The sequence below is a fragment of the Drosophila tropicalis genome, unplaced genomic scaffold, assembly GCF_018151085.1.
Source record: "Drosophila tropicalis isolate 14030-0801.00 unplaced genomic scaffold, ASM1815108v1 contig_878, whole genome shotgun sequence".
Lineage (NCBI taxonomy): Eukaryota > Metazoa > Arthropoda > Insecta > Diptera > Drosophilidae > Drosophila > Drosophila tropicalis.
The window spans coordinates 1,519,201-1,532,252 of NW_027173374.1; the positions used below are offsets into that span (position 1 = coordinate 1,519,201).

A 13,052-nucleotide genomic window follows, 5' to 3' on the forward strand; every position below is an offset into this window, starting at 1 on the left:
CTCGTTTAACCTTCTGATTGCATTTGAATTGAAAGATAAGTAGAATTTTCATTTACTCAGAGTTTTTCATTTAATAGAAAAATATACATATATATATGTTGAATATACATAATTGAAATGTGGTGTTTTCAGGCTTATCAAGAAGAGAACAGTTTCATTTTTGTTTCGCCATTAAATATCGAATATCAATATAATTAAAGAAATTTTCTATCTAGTTGTATGTGCAAATGAGAGTCGAAATAGTGAGTTTTCCAATTGGATATAAACTAAATTTTGAGATAGAATATGTATGTACGTGGTACACGGTGTGTATGTGTGTGTGTTTTAAAAGGTTCCAGGTTTGTTAAGATACTTAAATATACGAACTCGTTTGTTATTGCCGCTGCGTTTTTATACATAATACTTTGGCAGCCAAATTGAGTGTAGAATAGCATGAGCAAAATAATAAAAAAAATTAAACGAGTAATAGAATTAAATATAGAAAAATGAAACAATCAACAGGATTCAAGAATATATATAAGTATAACTAAACATACGACTTAGAGAGTATAACTAGAGTAAAAGCTTATGGATTATGATTTTACAATTTGATAGGGCTTCATGATAAATAGTTTAGTTTTTAACTAGCTTTTTACATTAAAATATGGGGGAGTATGGGGAGCGGAGTAGGATGGGGTTGCTTGGATATAATTAACCCTTTTTGGTTGCCCTTTTCTGTTCGCTTAGATGGTAAATGATATTTAGCATCCTTATGGGTTACGTGCAAATCTCGCTGCTGGCGGCAGCTGAACAGGAACTATTGCTGGCCACATTCGCCTTGCCAGTGGACATGGTGGCTGGCAAAGCTGCTAACGCTGCTGCTGTCGCTGCTGCTGGAGACGACGACGACGCTGATGACACTGACGATGATGATGCGGGTGTTGATGGTATTGGTGATTTAGTTGTTGAATCAGGCTCTGGATGCTTTTCCTGCTGACTTGTGCCATTGTTAATGGCATTATTGGTTTTACTTTTCTCCAAAGCCCGATTTAAAGCTTTTTCGCGCTCTTTTGCATCGAAATACCAAACGGTAATGGCATAACGGGTACGATGGGCAGGCTGTACTTCATGTGGGTTACGTGCATCTGACCAAAAGAATATCAGGCGATCGAATTTTGGTTCAATATCCGCAACTGTAGTTCCTGGTGTTGGCCGAATCCTAAAAACATAGAGAGAGTGAGGTCAATTTATTATATTTTAGAACTTTTAATGTAAAACTTACCTTAGAATTCCCCCGCTTTCTCGCGCATCCCAATTGATATTCAGGTAGTAAATGGCTGTTATAACTCGCCCATCCTTGCTAGGATTATCTACATGCATGACATAATGAGTGCCTGAGCCAGGATAGCATGCAACCATGGCCTAAAACAATAGATTCAATTAAAAATCAGTCAAGAACAAAAAATTTAGACAATTTATACTTACTCTTGTTCGCTCTCGAATATCATATTTGCCCAATATACCATTATCCTTCATGGTATTAACACGAAATACAACCGAATCGATCTAAAAATCAAGATTGAGCTTATTAAAATGAGTTTCTTTGTTATTTTCTAAACCCTTTTGCTTACCTGATTGGTCAAATATCGGACATTACTGCAGCCAGCCTCATTGCCAACGACCCATTTGATTTTATCACCACGCACAGCCTTGTCGCCTCGCACTGTTGGAGCAGCCGCAGTAGTGGGATTGGTCTGATCTGTCTGAAGCTGGCCATCTTGAAAGGCTCCGGCATTGTACATGCTACGCACCTCATTTAATATCTTCAGTCCTGTTTCCGGGCCCAGAAAGTCATCAACCACGGATAGACCATACTGGTTCATATCATTGATTATATTCCGACATAGATCCTCATAGCGTCGTTCACTGTGAATGGGAAAAAAGAAAGGGGAAAAACATTAAAAAATGAGGTCACCTTGAGGAAAACCCACAAAACGTAAATTGCATCCTAGAAATTGCATTTCTAACCAAATAGAACAAACTGATCTCTATTTATAGATTGCCCACCGGGCGGTCATTGAGATGATATGCAAAAATTTTATAACATTTTATTGCTCGTTGTCGGTTTTTAAGTAGTATACATTATAATTATAAAACATATGTATATGCACATGTATACCGACAAAAAACAAAAACGAAAGAAAAGTTTTACGACTTTTTTATGACCAGTTGGCACAAGGACAGTGACGGGAACGGGGTGTAGTGGGTTGAATGGACTGATTATAACCAATGCAATTTATTAGGCATCTGTCAGTCACGTAGGCCAGGCCAAAAACACACCACCCAGAAGGCAAAAACTCTCTAAATTCGCCACAATCTCCGATCATAGGAAAATTAGATCTCACGACTTCACAAGAATATCAATAGCCAAGAAGAGCATATGATATTTAATACAACTTTGCATACAAAATTTCATAGTAAATCAATATTAGTTAATCAACCAACATCAAAAAATGAAATGATTGTGAATTAAGACACATACCAAGAGGAGACATCATTAAGAAATATGTACTATATAAAGAACCGGTTTATCACATTTCAGATATCCAAATAAAGAGATACAAGTCATTTAACACCCAAGTAAAGTCTAGCAGAAGACTTAATATTATATAGTTTAAGTCAACTTTCAGTTACTAAATATATAATTGATCTTAAGTTATTTACCGCTCATCCAAAAGGTCGCGAAAATATTGCTCAGCATTATCTGGATGGGCCGATTGCTTGAAAAAGTTCTTATAATCTATTGTTGGATTGGAGGATGTGATCATTTTGTTTTTGTTGTTGCTGTCTTTTGGATTATTAATTTTGTGCGGATTTTTTAGTTTTATTTTATGGATGAGATCCTTTTTCTTGTATATAGTCATCAAGATGAGTTTTATTGCAAAGAAAGTACAATCTCCAATTGGAATTCACGCACAACTGAAGAAAGTTTCAAAATGTCTCACGCTTTTATGCCGCTCAACCGTTAGCAAAGAGAACAGAGCGAAGAGAGAGAGAGAGAGCAGATCGTACACCGGTTAGCAGGTAAAAATAATTGCAGTTTGCATTTGTTATCACTTTCTGTTGTTGTTGTTTGTTGTGTTCTGTTTAATTGCACTTTTATTTTTATTCACACATTTGCGTTTTTGTTTTTTCACAATGTTTTTATTTTTGTTTTCTTGCTCCGCAAATGTACCGTACGCGACGACAAGCGGTTTGTAAATGCGCTGGCGTCTCGTTTCGGCAGGTTAAACCACACGCTCTCTAGCGTTAGAAAGGGACAGCAAATGCGGTAGAGAGAGAGCCACATTTGCTTGTATTGGTGTATTTGGGGGGCTAAAGTGATAAGCATTAAGTGTAGAAAATGATTTAAAATAACGAGATAAGAAAACACTTATGCAAAATACACACACAGTGTGACAAATACGTAAAACTCATAGTTAATATTTTTTGTTGAGGCTTATCAAACTAAATCAACGTTTGGATGTAGGTTGTAACCTGGTCGGGTCGACGCTTTGACGCTTCCGTATGTGCCCTTCACACACGCCTACAATTCAAACATTTCAAATGAAAACAAATGCAAACGAAAACGCTGAAGAAGAAGAGCAGCGCAAAGGCAAAGGCACAGAAAAGGCAAGCGCAACAATCGTCACGTAGCCCAAAGCACACACACACACTCTCAAACGCACTGGTCGCATACACACACAAACACATGTATACACAGTAAAACAGAGAGGCACGCACTGGCGTTAGAAAGAGATGCGCGATTAGACCAAAGGGAGAGAGGGCAACAAGCAAATATACATATGTACATATGTTGTTTTAATTTGTTTGAAATTAAAGCATTAAGCAAACATAAGAGCGAAAAAAAACTAAATTTTTGGCACCCAAAAAAGAGGGGATACCCTCTTTCCCTCCCTCTCCCCCACAGATGATATGCCAATAAAATTGGGTCAACGGCCCAGTTCAAAGTCAACGGCGGCGGCTCGTGTACGAGTATTAAGTCAGTTGCTGATTTAAGGGCTACCCCCACACTTCTCTTCTTCTCTCTACATACATACATACATAAATTGTATTATTGATTTAGGCCCTACGAGTTTGATATATTACGTGAGGCTACAGGCAAGCCGGCACGTGCACCACACGCTGGCTTGGATTGGCTTGGCTTGCTACATGGGAAGAGGGCGGCGAACCGACAACTCATAGCGACCTTCCTTCCTTCATGATGACGTGCGTGAACGTTGAGAAGAATCTATCAAACATGCTACAATGCACGAAACAAATTTGTATCACGGAAGTGCTTTCAATACAAGTTCTTCTGATGTTCTCTACAATCAGATAAACAATTTAAGAAGACGATTCTTTTATTGCTTGAAAACAAAGTTCAGGGACTTGTATTTCTTAAGAGGAATCCCTTTTTTCCAAATGATAAGGACTATTCGCTTATCATGGCCTCCTAACAGTATGCGAAATTTCTCAAGAAAGTATCGACAAAACTTCATAAAAATTTAATTTAAATTCTCGTTCTTTCATTTTTTTAATTCATATAAAAGTATTCTTATTTATTTTGAGATAAGTTTCTTTTGAAGAGTTCAGAATGTGTGGTTCCAAGGCTGTGATACCCATAATTATCTTTTTAAAAACATGTATCTTGTAAATAAACTGTTCTCTTCATCAATAAATGTATTATATGACAAACGCAAGGTATTATTCCTCAAGATATTTAAAACTTTTCTTTTTAAAACCAAAATTTGTTTAATTTAAGCTCATTTAAATTAAATTAGAGTATAACTTTTAATTTTATTTCATAAATAAACTAGTCAAAGTAATTTTAATAATAAGTACACTCTTAAACTCAAGGTAAAAGAAAAAGTATTTAACTTAGAAGATTTCTGTAATCAAATTAATTAAATAAGTGTGAATGAGATTTGGGTAAATATAATTCATTATCTATCATTTGTTTATTTCCATCAACAATGCTGCAAACTGGATATTGACCTTTCTTATCTAAAACTGACTTGACATTGATGCAAACAAAACGCTTAAAGTTTGCCGTTTTAACGTTGTTTAGCAACTTTTTTGCGCAACAATTTGTTTATATATTTGGCTAGGCCGAAAAGTTGCTCTGACAAGTGACACAAAAATCTAATATTTTTAACACATATAACAAAAATTTTTGTGCAAAAAGAGAATGAGATCATGCGATATAGCTAAGACACATCATTCTAAATGACTATTGCTAATTGTTTGATAAAGAATAACAGCAGCAGCTGCTTTTACCTCAAGGAGTTAAAATTGAAATCACAGTCGAGAAACGATTTATATACACCAAAAACCAACAACAAATGATAACAAAAACCAACACAAAGTGTTTGGAATGTACAAACGTTAGGCACGTACGCAAAATCATCACGACGACCGACAGAACGACCAACCACCCAGAAAGGTACAGACCACCCACCTATTATTTGGTTAAGAGACTAAACCAACGATAAAGATCCGCGGCAAAAAAAAAAAGTAACAAAAATATTCGCAAAATATATGTATGTAATTGATGAATCAGCAATGGGCAACACAGAGGAATGAACGAACACAAATTCTGAAGTCATCGGAGACGCGCCACATGGAGTAACTAAAAAAAAATGTTTGTGAATTTGTACAACGCAAAATTTTATTCATATACAATTATACACATTACAATGTGTAGATGTGTGTGTGTAAGTGTGTGTCTGGTCAAAATGTACTGCGACTGCAATTAATGCAAGGTGTTTAGTAAATATTTTGGCTACGTAACCATTATAACGGTGTACAGATACGGCCGCCATATGCATTTGATTGCCGGGCACGTAATACAGAAAAATAACAACAAAGGTAAACAATACTACAAATATTCCGCCGCACCCCCGCCTCCTCCTCAGCCTTGTTTTCCTTCTATTAGTTGGAATCGCAGCTAGATGAGTTTAGTTCCCTTCTTCAATACGAGCAACCCCAATCTAATCGCAGTGCACATATTTATTTTTATGGCAAAAAAAAGCAACTACAATTTAAAGCGATTAAAAAATGCTTTAGCAGTTGAGCAAAAGAAACCGAGATAGAAACTACCCAACAAAGAATTTTAGTAAATTTCTCAATCGAATGCGAATCTTTTTTGAATCCTCCTCTTTTAGTAAGTTTAGACTCCTTTTTGAGCTTTACTTTTAAAGTCCTTTAGACTTGTTTTATGGATTAATCGCGCTAGACTCGTTTCAGGATCATATTTTGCCTTATAGAGTCATATTTTTAATCATGAACAACTATTTTTATTGTTCAATCTTGCGTAAAGAGTCTAGGGTCACATTTTTAATCGTGTCTGATTCATTCTAGAGTCACATTTAATCAATAAGAGGGCTTAGACTAGAGATATCAAAGTGATTTTAAATTCCGACTGGTTAACGTTTACCACGTGGAAAGAGTAGTATAGTAGTGACGCTGCATTAGTAGTCATCGCTCATCGCACATTGCCTATTCTACAAATTATTAGCACGTAAAGCTTATCGCTAATTGCAGCCCGCAAGACGGTAAGTACGTGCAAGAAACTGGCCTATTAGTGGTGCACACACACAAACACAACACCTGTCGTTCTGTCGTTTGGCTAATCTTCAAGATAATTTTCAAGTGTGAAACTCATTCTTGTTGATAAAAAGATATTGATAAAACAAAAAAATAAGAAAAACTGCCAAAGTCTTTAGATGTGCTGCACACTGTCGACCAAAATTTGTAGCATTAAATGAAATCCTTTATTTATGACAATTCTGATAGACCTGTTCATTCAGCCTAAAACTTTAAGATACAATTTAAGACATCTTCTCTCCTTGCCTGCATTTAATCAAACCCTGTCCAAAAAATGATAAAAAAACAATTGTAATGAATTTCGGCTCACACCAGTCTTTACTAAAGCTGATATCACGACACGTAAAATACAGTACTACGAAGGGTATAATTGATTTTTTCCGATTTAACGGCAATACATGTACATAATTTGGAATCTCTTTCGGTGAAGAAGAATACGCATTTGCCTGAATTTGGTTTTCCTTTTGGGGAGGTTTCTAAAACTGAGATTAAAACAAATTGGCCTGTTTCACTAGCTCAAGCAGGGAATACGACTGCATGGTTGTGTGCTGATTATGATAATGAGGATAGTCCTCATTCTGTTCCAACATTAAGTTTTTCGATCGCAGAGGCTTCCTTGAGTCATTTTGTTGTTGTTTAGTATTCCATGTGGGCATGGTTATGCCAGTATTTTGCATGGGGCGAAACTTGTTTATGGCTTTCTCAAACTCAGACCAATCCTGTTCTTGTTTAACTGCTCCAGCATCATCCGTTCGTATTTCCGTTTCCTTATTAGCCGCTTCCCATTGAGGGCGCTGCTGTTCAACTTGCTTGCGAGAACTACCTTCCGACGAAACAGATGGCTCTGCAGCATAAATGGTGGCCACAGCAGCGCCGGCTCCTTCAATCATGGCCAAAACAAGGCCACCGACCAGAGCGCTATTCGCCATTGCCTTGAGCCCGTTACGCGCTGCCAGAATGCCACCTGTTGCCGCTCCACTTACAATTGAATTCCAAGAATCCTCGCGCTGCCTATAGGTAACCATGGCACAGTCCACCGTACTGAATGTGGCACCCCAGATGGCAAAACTTCCGGCGATTGCTGGCGTTTTCATTTTCACCAAATCGATGCCGCCATAAAGGCCACGCATTATACCCGATGGCGAATTCCGGAAGCCCTTAACATACTGAAACATTGAGCCACCTATACAGCCCATCATAAAGGCACAACCGCAATCTTCCACAATGCGTATGGGACAGGGCTGGCGATTGTATTCAACCATCTTCAACTTCCTCTTCTTCTTCTGTCTGGTTGAAATCTCAACCAGTTAATTAAGCCCAAAAACTAAAGAAATTAATACGGAGATGTTGAGAAAATATCAACAAGAGGATTCAAAGGTATTTTTTTTTTATTTTTTTCATGAAAAACGTGTACTTTTGGAATAACTTCTGAAGTGAGCATAGTTTTTTGAGATTGACATTTCCAAACGTAAATGCTGGGGATAAATTATAAAAAAATGTGTCAGTCCCAATGGAAATTGTTCAATCCTGTAGACTAGTAGTTCTAAACAAAAGCGTTTTCCTTCCTCAAGCAATTTAAAATTTCGCGTAAACTTTAAGGTATTTGATTAAAAACCTCATTTATCATTTATTTTAATTCACTAATTATATGTTGTTTTACGAGAAGTGAGAGCTGATTTAATATCAATCATACGCCCCGTGGGCATGACTGCGTGCTAGTTTGCGACAAGAACTCAACTTAAAATGCTGCATAGTCTCACAAAAGACTTTTAAACGATTTTTCTTACTTTTTTCTGAATCAGCAGTCAGCGCAATAGCAAAAAACGATAAACAGGAAAAAGAAGCGAATAATATGCAACATCCAAGATGATAAGCAACAAACAAACGGGAAGAACTTGTATCAGTCTACAACTGGTCATCCGAATTGAAATTGATCCAACTCATTAGTCACTCTAACTAAATATCCATTTATTGAACACTGGTTTTACTTGGTTTATGGCTAGCCATTTCCGTTCCAGATAATTATATATCAAGTATATTCATGGTAAATCCATTATAATGTTAATGTTTATTAGTGATTTAGTGATTTGATTTGCCCACTACTCACCTGCCGGAACCCATGAAACTGGAATCTGTGAGTCCAATTTGATAGCTGGAACTTTTCTCGCCATGTTGATGCTGATGCCTTTGGCCATTTAGTCCGGCCATGCCAGTTGCGGCTTCAGCTGGCCATGATTGGGCCTGATGAGCTGGTGTCATCATTTGAGCTGTTGAACAATTTGCGGCGCCAGCGCCATTTTCAATTATTGTTGTGGCAGCCACAGCTTGTTGCAATTGTTGCATTTTATGATTATTACTATGATTGTTGTTGTTGTTGCTACTGAAGTTGTTATTGTTATTGTTGGTTTGATTACTCTTCTGACGTGCCAATAGTCGACATTCCTGACGATGAGAGGGCCAATCGATATGCTGACATGCAGTGGAGCAATAATAAATTGCTTTACATTTTGCACACCGCAAGAGGCCAACAGTTGTGCCACAAATGGAGCATCGCGACATATCCAGTTGATGGCAATCCATCGTACTCCTGCCGCGTTTCCCTCTGCTCATCTTCATCCGCAGCAGCAGTGGCTGCAACTGCGAAACAGCATGACCGAAATTAACCTTGAACGTCGGGACACTGCGGCAACGATTGAGTGGGTGTTTACAGTTGTACCTTCAGCCCCCACACGCTCACACTTACACACTCACAAACAAACACAATTTACTTTATTTGTATCTCCCGCTCAGTTAATTTCTCTCTTTCTCTCACTCTGTTTTTGTGATTATTTCTGTGATTTCAGCTGGCTATCAATTATATTGCAAAAAATACAAAACACACGTTGGCCGTATTAGCCAATTTTGCTTTTACACCATTTCTCTAGCTGCTGCTTGGCGTATTTTAATCACGTAGGCCACTCTCACACACACACACACGCTCACAACCGAATAATAACAAAAAAAACAAACGCTAATTCTGCGTTTTTGTTGTTGCCTTTACGGATTTTGGCTTTTCACTTTCTTTCTCTGTTACATTTGCCTGCACAAAATATGCAACACTAAAGGCTTGGCCTTGATTTTAGTTGCAGTTTTTCACAAGTGCTTCTTTGACATAACATATTTATACGAATATATGGAACAATTTATGCAAAAATAGCGAAAAATCTGTTTTTTTTCGTTTTAATATATGTTTCAGCGATGGCACTATCGATGTTTGTTTTATCGAGTATAATCGTAATCGATTATATTGTGTCGGTGAAACTTTAGAGTGGCCAGACTTTTTTTTTGGCAACTATCGATCGGTATCCCATCACTACTGTCAAATATACACAAATTCCGGTTAGGGTTAGTTAATAAGATAAAATGCTGGGCAACGAGATTAAAGTAATTTTATTGGACATCGAGGGAACCACAACCTCGATACGTTTTGTTCACGATATTCTCTTTCCCTATGCAAAGCACAATGTGGAGGAATATCTGATGAAGGAATGGGGTAGTGACGAGATAAAACAAATAGTCCGAGATTTACAGGAGGTGCCTTCATTTGAAGAATATAAAGCGACATTGGCTGATTCAGCATCCAACACAAATATAGAGCTCGTTACGGGATTTGTGCGTTATCTAATTGATAAAGATTTGAAGGTGACACCTCTGAAAACGCTGCAAGGTCTTATTTGGGCCAACGGCTATGAGGCTGGTGAACTTAAGGGCCAGTAAGTGATATGGCAAATGCGTAAGAGATAACGATATTCATCTATTTCCCATTCCAGTGTCTATGACGATGTTAAGGAGGCTTTTGAACATTGGAATAACTCGGGCCTGAAGTTGGCCGTATATTCCAGTGGAAGTGTGGCAGCCCAGAAATTGATATTCGAAAATAGCACTTCTGGAAATTTATTGCCTTATCTGAGTGCCCATTTTGATACTCACGTGGGACATAAACAGGAAAAGGATTCATATATCAACATAGCCAAATCTCTAGAGATGAAACCCGAACATATACTCTTCCTCACAGATATTCCTGGTGGTAAGTCAGTTAACTTCATATAACTAGAAGAAAAGAAACGGTTGTTACTGGACTAAATGTTTTTTCTCCCCTTCTTTACAGAGGCTGACGCTGCTCGAGCAGCTGGATTGCAGGCCATAATCCTTCAACGTTTCGGAAACGCGCCACTAACTGATGACGAAAAGTCCCTGAATAAAATCATAAATGATTTCTCTGTACTGAAAGTAACCAAATGAATCAAAGAAAAAAAGTATACGTATATATTCGTTCTACAAGTTATTTAAACTATTTGTTCATTTGTGCCTCTAGAGGAAGGCTCGATCCACACTGCATAAATCATCTCCGCTGTCGTGTGAATTTGAAAAAGTGCAGGCGACGTTGATAGGTGTCATAGGGTTCTCCTCTCTTACATGACGATGGCTGGCTGCTGATCTACTGCGTTTGCTTCGTTGCGTCGATTGACGTGATTGACAGGACTTATCCGTTCCGTAGATTTTTCTCAATTGTTGCAGTTTGGCGTCCGCATCGCTGATGCATTTGGACTTCTGCTTTTTGATCTTCTGATGCTTACTGCTATCGCAATTGTGGCTCAATCCCTCACTGCGGCAGTTGTGTGACAATTTGCCCACCTCAGGACCCCAATAGGTGGGACCTTCTAGTAATAGGGGCGCTGATTTTACACGTTGCCTCATCATTTCCATGTGCAGATCATACTGACGTTCTTGCAATGCCTGCTCGGCTTTGCGAGTGGCCAAGCGGATAGAAAGCAGAGCCTTGTGCGATTCACTGGAAAGAGAAAATTTAAGATGTTTTGCTACAACTTAAGACTTGTGCTTACTTCAGTGACAGCGACTTCCAGGCGGGGGTCTTTCGTACTTCCCAATCGAAGGAAGGTCTAGGTTCATGGTATGTGCAGTTTTGATTCCTCAACTCCTTGACCTTTTTCCTAGAGACTTCGGCACGCAGAGTGGCAGCCAAATTGGGTCGAGCTACCGGATGTTGAGGTGAAATGCTGCAAGTTCCTGTAGTTTTGGCCAGTTGCTCGTCCAAATCAAAAATGTTTAATGCTGCAGCAGTCGGCGGTTTAGATTTCTCTTCACTGGTAATCTTCATTCTGAACGCCCGTCGAGCACGACCACGACCACGCCCTCGATTACAGGAGGAGGCGGCACTGCTGGTACGTTTGGAAGACACAGAAGCTGCATCAATTTGTATCTTGGGCACTTCTTTGGGTGGGAAAGCATCAGATTTAAGTGGCTCTAAGGACGCAATAGTGGCCAAATCATTGCTACTAAAGCAGCGTCTTAACATTTCCATACGACATTTGCTTCGCTCAGCTGTGTGTTTTGGAGCCGCTAGAGGTGCCTTCAATCGAGTAGGTGGTGGAGCCGCTGGCTTGGGCTGGACATTGGTCTGAGTACTGCTAGTAGACTTGGGTCTTCTAAATTCCTCCTCGAAATTCTTTAGAGATTGCTTGAAATCTTCCACTTCGACTGCAAATTCCTGTTTAAAGCTCTTCAGGCGACTCAAATCCTTCAGACATTTCTCATATTCATCACTTAAACTGCAACTGGTGGAACTGGGCGTAGGCAAGGGCGTGGGCATTGATGTGGCTGGGGGTAACAACAATGGTGGGCAGTGTTTTTTCTTCTTGCCCTTACCTAAACGTTTTTTGGCGCTGGAACAACGATCCGGGGCTGCACTTGGTCCTGGTTCATGTCCTTGTGCTGGAGCTGAAGCTCTTAACTCACGGCTGGTGCTGCGCAAGGTTTCCAACGTGGAATAGAATTCAGCCTGGTGCAAATGCTTAACCTCGCAGTAATCTAAAAACCACAAAGAAATTTAGTACTTAAGTGTAGTTGAATTTGTGGGTCACTCACCAGGTATACTATCATAGAATTTGGCTAACTTTCGGATGCCCGTTTGGCTAGTCCAGGTTGGTTCCTTTACTTCATCCTTCTCCGGGGTTTTCTGTGTCTTGCCCATGCAAATCTTGGGACGATTGTATACGGGCGCTGGACAATTATTACAAGGATCGATTGGCACTTTAATACAGGAATTTAAATAGGTTAATCCTGAATGTGTGCCCATAGTTAAACAATCCACCAACTATTTTTTTACTTTGGCGCTTTATCAATATTTTGAGGAGCACTTTGTTTGGGGGTCGGGTTGTTGCTAACGGTTACTTTACATGTCCCCCATCTCCTCCAAAGAGGAGTGTTTGTTTTTGTATGTTTCCGTTTTGATTTAGCCATTCGTCAAGCCAAAGAAGGAAAGGGTCATGTCCTGATTTAGATAACTTTTTGTCTAAGCATGCGCAAAATATTTAAAATTAAATATTTATTTTGGTGATAAGGTAATTCTTTGTTGAAAACTAATT

At 38.8% G+C, this 13,052-nt stretch overlaps 4 protein-coding genes across 5 annotated transcripts; 1 reads left to right on the forward strand and 3 right to left on the reverse strand.

Moving 5' to 3' along the window:
* Positions 1-45: 45 nt before the first annotated feature.
* Positions 46-9,871, reverse strand: Hph (HIF prolyl hydroxylase). 2 transcript variants are annotated; one of them, XM_068299415.1, is made up of 5 exons: positions 8,735-9,871; positions 1,611-1,905; positions 1,465-1,545; positions 1,262-1,401; positions 46-1,198 (listed from the first exon to the last, which is right to left on the reverse strand). In XM_068299415.1, the coding sequence occupies exons 1-5, from the start codon at positions 9,241-9,243 to the stop codon at positions 757-759; spliced, it is 1,467 nt and encodes a 488-aa protein (XP_068155516.1). In that variant the 5' UTR covers positions 9,244-9,871; the 3' UTR covers positions 46-756. The 2 variants fall into 2 exon arrangements, with proteins under 2 accessions (XP_068155516.1, XP_068155517.1); XM_068299416.1 differs by lacking the exon at positions 8,735-9,871 and adding an exon at positions 2,704-3,202.
* Positions 6,923-8,065, reverse strand: Tim17a2. Its single transcript, XM_068299417.1, has one exon. The coding sequence runs from the start codon at positions 7,887-7,889 to the stop codon at positions 7,116-7,118; it is 774 nt and encodes a 257-aa protein (XP_068155518.1). The 5' UTR covers positions 7,890-8,065; the 3' UTR covers positions 6,923-7,115.
* An 82-nt stretch (positions 9,872-9,953) lies between the features above and the next one.
* Positions 9,954-10,951, forward strand: Enoph (Enolase-phosphatase). The gene is made up of 3 exons (XM_068299419.1): positions 9,954-10,379; positions 10,437-10,693; positions 10,775-10,951. Exons 1-3 carry the CDS (start codon positions 10,030-10,032, stop codon positions 10,906-10,908), a joined length of 741 nt encoding a protein of 246 aa, XP_068155520.1. The 5' UTR covers positions 9,954-10,029; the 3' UTR covers positions 10,909-10,951.
* Positions 10,952-10,977: 26 nt separating this feature from the next.
* LOC137585909 (uncharacterized) lies at positions 10,978-12,888 on the reverse strand. Its single transcript, XM_068301936.1, has 4 exons — positions 12,794-12,888; positions 12,553-12,717; positions 11,511-12,495; positions 10,978-11,458 (listed from the first exon to the last, which is right to left on the reverse strand). Coding segments are annotated over exons 1-4 (1,632 nt in total). The 5' UTR covers positions 12,795-12,888.
* Positions 12,889-13,052: the final 164 nt, after the last annotated feature.